The sequence below is a fragment of the Peromyscus maniculatus genome, chromosome 12, assembly GCF_049852395.1.
Source record: "Peromyscus maniculatus bairdii isolate BWxNUB_F1_BW_parent chromosome 12, HU_Pman_BW_mat_3.1, whole genome shotgun sequence".
Classification (NCBI taxonomy): Eukaryota; Metazoa; Chordata; class Mammalia; order Rodentia; family Cricetidae; genus Peromyscus; species Peromyscus maniculatus.
The window spans coordinates 53,023,317-53,031,343 of record NC_134863.1 but is presented as its reverse complement, the minus strand read 5'-3'; the positions used below and the strand labels follow the sequence as shown (position 1 = coordinate 53,031,343).

The 8,027-nt window shown below is 38.5% G+C and overlaps 1 protein-coding gene across 1 annotated transcript; it reads right to left on the bottom strand.

Annotated features, from left to right (window-relative positions):
- Nucleotides 1-1,780: 1,780 nt before the first annotated feature.
- Nucleotides 1,781-3,983, bottom strand: LOC143268143 (uncharacterized). The gene has a single exon (XM_076549086.1). The coding sequence runs from the start codon at nt 3,923-3,925 to the stop codon at nt 1,781-1,783; it is 2,145 nt and encodes a 714-aa protein (XP_076405201.1). The 5' UTR covers nt 3,926-3,983.
- Nucleotides 3,984-8,027: the final 4,044 nt, after the last annotated feature.

The following is an 8,027-nucleotide window of genomic DNA, read 5'->3' as shown; positions in this document are numbered from 1 at the left end:
CAACAGCAAAAGAAATAATACACAGATAGCCTCAACATACAAACGGGTTGCAAGTTAAAAGTCCAGTGTTATTTTAAACAGTAAAGTATTTTCTCTGCAGAAAATAGTATAAATGATACCATTTCCCAATAAGCTCTTATAAGCCAAATGATAGTGGAATTATACATATAAATATTGATTAGATTCTGGAATACAGAAGAAACCTATCTTCACCTGTTAAGAGAGCTATGTTTTACTTAAGTTGTATAAATAAGATTCCTATTCATCTTCCCCTTCACTGTTTTGATTTATAGCAGACATTTTTCTATAGGCTAATCCATAATCTATACAGACTTTAACCTCCCCTCCTGAAAGTACCACAACTATATTCTTTCAACAGCTTGATACATTACAAATTCTTATCAAAATAGTGTAATGTTTCACTAAAGCTTGGTCATTGATTGGGCAAAAGCCAAACCTATGGTAAGCCACAGTCATCCTAGGGTCCTCCCTGCTTGGCAGCCTCCCTGGATCTATGGGTTTCAGTCTGATTGTCCTTTGCTTATATCAAGTATCCACTTATGAGTGAGTGCATACTATGTTTGTCTTTCTGAGTCTGGGTTACCTCACTCAAGATGATTATTTGTAGTTCCATCCATTTGCCTGCAAATATCATGATGTCATTTTTTTGCTGGAGGGCTTCTCTCCAGGTTCTCCAAGCCCCACAGTCCCACAATCCACGTATAAAATAATCACTCAGACGCTTATATCACTTATAAACTGTGTGACCGTGGCAGGCTTCTTGCTAACTGTTCTTTTATCTTAAATTAACCCATTTTTATAAATCTATACCTTGCCACGTGGCTGGTGGCTTACCAGCGTCTTCACATGCTACTTGTCCTGGCGGTGGCTGCAGTGTCTCCTCCTCAGCCTTCCACTTCCCAGAATTCTCCTCTCTCCTTGTCCCACCTACTTCCTGCCTGGCAACCTACTTCCTGCCTGGTCACTGGCCATCAGTGTTTTATTTATATAGAGCAATATCCACAGCAGTCATTGTTTTTCCCTGCTGAGTAGTACTCCTTTGTGCATACATAACACATTTTCTCATGATTTTGAATACTACTGATAAATAAAGGGGCTTTACCATTCTGATTATATTCATGCAGTTTTAATTCATTATGTGTTGTTTTATGCATTTGAAGAATATTATGATGTACAATGGCTTTACCACACTCAATACATTCATAGAGTTTCACTACAGTGTGTGTTATTTTATGGCTTTGATGATGACTATGATAACTAAGGCTTTACCACACTGATTGCATTGATGGGGTTTCTCTCCAGTATGTGTTCTTTTATATCTTTAAAGATTTGTGACATTCAAAGGCTTAACAGCTTTGATTACATTCATAGGATTTCTATGCTATATGTGTTCTTATATTATTTCAAAATTTTTTTGATATTCATAGGGTTTAGATCCTGTATGTGTCCTTCTATGCATTTTAAGATAAGTGTATTGTGCAAAGCCTTTACCACAGTGAGTATATTCATAGGATTTCTTTCCAGTATGTATTCTTATATGCCTTTGAAGTGTTTTGTTACACAGAAAGGTTTTACCACATTCATTACACTCATAGGATTTCTCTCAAGTAAGTACTTTTTTATGCCTTTAAAGTATTTTGTTACACAAAAATGTTATATCACATTGAGTACATTCATAGGGTTTCTCTCCACTATGGGTTCTTTTATGACTTTGAAGAGTACTGTGAAATAGAAAGGCTTTATCACACTGATTACATTCTTAGTGGTTCTCTCCAATATGTATAATTTCATGCCTTTGAAGATCATGTTTTTGTGCAAAGGCTTCACCACACTGCTCACATTCATAGGGTTTCTCTCCAGTATGTGTGCTTGTATGCCTTTGAAGAGTACTATGACAAAAAAAGGCTTTACCACAGTGATTACATTCATAAGGTTTTTCTCCAGTATGTGTAGTTTTATGCCTTCGAAGATAACGATGTTGTGCAAAAGCTTTTCCACACTGATTGCATTCATAGGGTTTCTCTCCAGTATGTGTTCTTTCATGCAATTGAAGAGCCTTGTGAAAAGAAAAGGCTTTACCACATTGATTACATTCAAAGGGTTTCTCTCCAGTATGTGTTCGTTTATGCCTCTGAAGATGAGTCTGATATGAAAAGGCTTTTCCACACTGATAACATTCATAGGGTTTCTCTCCAGTATGTGTTCTTATATGCCCTTGGAGATAATTGAATTGTGCAAAAGCTTTACCACACTGATTACATTCATAGGGTTTCTCTCCAGTATGTGTTCGTTTATGCCTTTGAAGATGAGTCTGACATGAAAAGGCTTTTCCACACTGATAACATTCATAGGGTTTCTCTCCAGTATGTGTTCTTTCATGCAATTGAAGAGTACTGTGACGAGTAAAGGCTTTACTACACTGATTACATTCATAGGGTTTCTCTCCAGTATGTGTTTTTGTATGACTTTGAAGAGTACTGTGCCATGCAAAGGATTTACCACACTGATTACATTCATAAGGTTTCTCTCCAGTATGTGTAGTTTCATGCCTTTGAAGATAACGGTTTTGTGCAAAAGCTTTTCCACACTGATTGCATTCATAGGGTTTTTCTCCAGTATGTGTTCTTGCATGCAACTGAAGAGCATTGTGATGAGCAAAGGCTTTATCACACTGCTTACATTCATAGGGTTTCTCTCCAGTATGTGTTCTTGTATGCCTTTGAAGAGTACTATGACAAAAAAAGGCTTTGCCACAGTGATTACATTCATAAGGTTTTTCTCCAGTATGTGTAGTTTTATGCCTTCGAAGATAACGGTTTTGTGCAAAAGCTTTTCCACACTGATTGCATTCATAGGGTTTCTCTCCAGTATGTGTTCTTTCATGCAATTGAAGAGCCTTGTGAAAAGAAAAGGCTTTACCACACTGATTACATTCAAAGCGTTTCTCTCCAGTATGTGTTTGTTTATGCCTCTGAAGATGAGTCTGATATGAAAAGGCTTTTCCACACTGATAACATTCATAGGGTTTCTCTCCAGTATGTGTTCTTATATGCCCTTGGAGATTATTGAATTGTGCAAAAGCTTTACCACACTGATTACATTCATAGGGTTTCTCTCCAGTATGTGTTCGTTTATGCCTTTGAAGATGAGTCTGACATGAAAAGGCTTTTCCACACTGATAACATTCATAGGGTTTCTCTCCAGTATGTGTTCTTTCATGCAATTGAAGAGTACTGTGATGAGTAAAAGCTTTACCACACTGATTACATTCATAGGGTTTCTCTCCAGTATGTGTTTTTGTATGACTTTGAAGAGTACTGTGCCATGCAAAGGATTTACCACACTGATTACATTCATAAGGTTTCTCTCCAGTATGTGTAGTTTCATGCCTTTGAAGATAACGGTTTTGTGCAAAAGCTTTTCCACACTGATTGCATTCATAGGGTTTCTCTCTAGTATGTGTTCTTGCATGCAATTGAAGAGCACTGTGACGAGAAAAAGCTTTACCACACTGACTACATTCATAGGGTTTCTCTCCAGTATGTGTTCTTATATGCACTTGAAGATGGCTGAATTGTGCAAAAGTTTTACCACACTGATTACATTCATAGAATTTTTGTCCAGTGTATGTTCTTGTATGCATTTGAAGACTTTTGTGACATGCAAAGGTTTTAATAATTGAATTAGATTCATTGGGTTCCTTTATAGTAAGTACTCTTTCATTCCTTTGAACAGTACTGGGATATGCAATGGCTTTAACACATTGAATGTTTACACAAGATTTCTCTCTAGCTTGACTTCTTCCATGACTTTCATGTGTTCTAGAACTTTGACAACATTCTTCATTATTATGGTCTTCCCAACTGTATCCTATAGTGGTGAGGTTCCTGTAGGTCTCCAGCATCACATCTTTGTAGAGATTCTTCTGGGAAGGATCCAGCAAAGTCCACTCTTCCCAAGTGAAGTCATGTTGTGGTTTCCCAGCTCGGCCATGCTCTCTGCTCAGCTCCCTGCAGCAACTCTCACAGCCCTGCACACCAAACTGCTGGCACCAGTTTCTCTTCAAAGCCTCTTTCTTTCTTTTTTAAGAGAGAGAAAGAATATGAAGTTGAGTGGGTAGGGAGGAGGAAAGAATCTGGAAGAAATTGGTAGGAAAGAAAGAATGGGATAAAAATATATCACCTGAAATATTAAAGAATAAAATTTTTAAAGTGCTCTACAAAAATAAAAGGTACAAAGAAATTGATGAATATGCCTAGCACTGATATCTAGCATCCACAAGTCACACAGAGAACACCAGACACAGACACACACACACACACACACACACACACACACACACACACACATGACATGAGAGGAAGGCTGGGAGAGAGCTAAGGAAGAAGAAAAGGAAGATAGGTTGGTTGGTTCCCATTCATGATTGCTTTTTGGACAATAGAAAATGCTTTTCAATGATCTTATTATTTTAATTTTATATAAATAATAAATAACAAAGTTTTATGCCCAGAGAAAACTGAATTTACAACTGATGTGCCTGTTTAAGTAGAATTATATAAATCTGGTCATATAGTGCATAATGTTTTGTTATATTAAGTTATATGCAAATGATTACACAAAGTACAAAATATAGGAGTTATTGAATTCAATTAGGATAAAACCTTACGTAGAGTAGAAATTAATGGAGACAAATTTTATACAGGATCTTTAAGTATACCACAATGTAAAAACATTAGCACTGTCTTATTTCAAGCAATTTTATTAATTTTCTCACTTTTTCATTAAATTATTTGAAAACATCAGCACTGCATGTTTAAATAGAAGACTGTGCAATCAATTAAGAACCAGCAGCTGTGATAAATAGGAACAATGCAGACTGTCAAATAACCCTTCAAATTTTAACTACTAGCCAACTCAGAAATATACATGATCCCAAGATATGGGATCTTCCTACACTTTCCACTTTGAGTTGTTTGGTTTAGTGTAGCACTGCTGATTTGTCAAAGTAGGACGTAAACAATTTGCCTAGATGGTATTTCAAGAGCAGCGTCGTGAAGAAAACCAAAGAGGCCATTTTAATCATGCTCTAGCTTCCCCCTTCAAAACAGCAGTGGGAACTTCTAGAAGGTGTCGCTTCGGTGCCAAATCAGCTTTTGGCTAAAGTTGGAGTAGAGTTCTATACGGAAAGTTATTCTGGACACCTATCTGCTGTGAAATCTTTGGCTGAAAGAAGGGATTAAAAGAACTTGCCACTGACCGAGCCTCAGAACTCCTGCCATGAAGGGCGAGGCGATGTTCACTGATCCCCTCTGGCCATCTGCCTCTGTCTTTCCTTCCTTTGTGTCTGCCTGTCTGATTCCATGGCTCATCAGCCGCGGCAGCTGTTGCACTGTCTTGCTGAAGATGCTTAAGCCTCAGGCCTGTGACTTCACAGAAAAGGAAACTGTAATTTGTAAATATCATCACCCTTCAGTCATGCTGTGGTTGAGTCATGGAGAAAGCCCAGGGTGATTCATAAGCACACAAACCTACAGAAGTACTCCCCAGTTCACACTGTTCGTTCCCTCTAAAGAAAGAGTGAGGTCCAGACACTTATGTAATTCTCACCTTAGCCCCACACGCTTTGAGAATTACAAAGGGCAAGGGTGGAATGGAAAAAAATATTTGGGTATGTATGATGCTTACCATATGTACCAGATTTTAAGTAATTATCATCAAACATTAAAATATTTCAAAAATTTCAACATTTTGCCCTCAAAAATATCTATTCTATATTGGCTCTCATACATGCAAAGCCATGTGTTTCTGATTCCAAGCTTTCATTTATTTGGAAAACATAGTCCAAATGGTTTGTCTAGAAAAGAAAGAAAGAAAGAAAGAAAGAAAGAAAGAAAGAAAGAAAGAAAGAAAGAAAGAAAGAGAAGGGAGGGAGGGAGGGAGGGAGGGAGGGAGGGAGGGAGGGAGGGAGGAAGGAAGGAAAGAGAGAGAGAGAGGGAGGGAGGGAGGGAGGAAGGAAAGGAAGGAAGGAAGGAAGGAAGGAAGGAAGGAAGGAAGAAAGAAAGAAAGAAAGAAAGGAAGGAAGGAAGGAAGGAAGGAAGGAAGGAAGGAAGGAAGAAAGAAAGAAAGGAAGGAAAGAAAGAGGAAATTTGTGTCTCTGAGCACATTATGAAAAGTCTATTATTAAATTAACACAACTACTTAGACCTACACTTCAAACATACTAGGAGCTTAAATTAATGCTGATCTTGTTATATGCATCTACTGCTAAAAGTTATATGGCCAGTACAAACTTTGTCATTCTACATTCCTCAAAAATGTAGTTTCACTGAGGTTTAATTTAAAGGCATACCTAGTAACTGAGAAACAATAAATAAGCAAGTATTTTATAATAAATAATGAAGATCATATTATGTAGTCCTATGTACAGTAGCACAGACTAGTATAGTAAGAGATCAGTAATGTGAATTCGATGTAGGTGAAATTCACAGTAATAGAATTGATAAATTATAAATTATAAAGCATTTACTAATAGATCTGGCTCAGGATACATTAAGTCACACAAAGTAGTATTTAGTTAAGTATGAACTGCATCCAAAATACCCCAAAGATACGTAGCATGCTAACCAGGCCTGTCAGAGATAAGCAAAATTTACTCTTCTAGGATGTAATTCTAGGATGTAAGTGCTTGTTCACCGTGATTGCCCAGCCATTAGGCCCCTGGAGATTGTGCCTCCAATGGGAAGCTCAATGGGGCAGTGCAGGGGCACAACCTATGCTAAGTCCTGGCCTGCCATAGCGTCCCCCAGTTCTCTTCTTGAGAAAAGTATAATTCTTCCAAATGGGCAAGATGACCCAAGATAACAACTGCTTGAAAAGAATAACACTGGTGTCCTTAAGAAATAATCCTGGCAATATCTTTGCTATGTCAATCACCCATCTGCCCATATAGCCAGACTTCCTCAAAGTATAGCCTCGGGCCAACATATGTGAAATGCATAAGCCCAAGGCATGTATAAGTGAGTAAAATCTTCTTTTCAAGATCAGCTCCTCTTTGAGCCTTAGCCAGAGCAGGACAAGCACTACTAAAGACCTTTTCCTCTATAAATCTCTAAGTGTGCAGAGTGATTTTTCACTCGGAAGGCATATCATCTCTCTAACAATTTACTGACTTCATGCATTCACACACACACACACACACACACACACACACACACACACACACATCTGTCTTCAGCAACTTCACACTGCACAGCAATATCTTAACACAACCATTGTTAAATATATTGCGTTGCCAGAAGAACCTCACATTAATGGAGATAAACTGCACTGAATCGACTTTAGTGCCTCTCCTCAATCCTGTCTTTATGTTTTGCAACAGATTTCTAAGTCTTGAAGTTCATCAATTCAGATAGGCTGGATAGCCAATGAGCTTCAGGATCTCCTTGTCTTTACCCACCCATGCCCAACACTGGGTTACAGGAATGAACTGTCATGCCCAGCTTTTCTTGTGAGTGCTCAGGAAGGAGCCAAACCCAATTTCCCTTGCTTGTGTAGCAGGCACTTTACTGACTGAACCATCTTCTTAGTGCCAACCTATGCTGTGGGATGGTCTGTATGTCAAATTGCTCTGATTGGTCAATAAATAAAACACTGATTGGCCAGTGGCCAGGCAGGAAGTAGGTGGGAAAGGGAGAGAGGAGAATTCTGGGAAGCAGAAGGCTGAGGCAGAGAGACACTGCAGCCACCACCAGGACAAGCAACATGTAAAGACGCCAGTAAGCCACCAGCCACGTGGCAAGGTATAGATTTATAAAAATGGGTTAATTTAAGATAAAAGAACAGTTAGCAAGAAGCCTGCCACGGCCATGCAGTTTGTAAGCAATATAAGTCTCTGTGTTTACTTGGTTGGGTCTGAGCAACTGTGGGACTGGCGGGTGACAGAGATTTGTCCTAACTGTGGGCAAGGCAGGAAAACTCAAGCTACAAACCTACAACAATTTTTAAAA

What these genes read in the sequence shown, in the direction of transcription:
- LOC143268143 (XM_076549086.1), bottom strand. Translation starts at nt 3,925, where the DNA reads ATGCTGGAGACCTACAGGAACCTCACCACTATAGGATACAGTTGGGAA.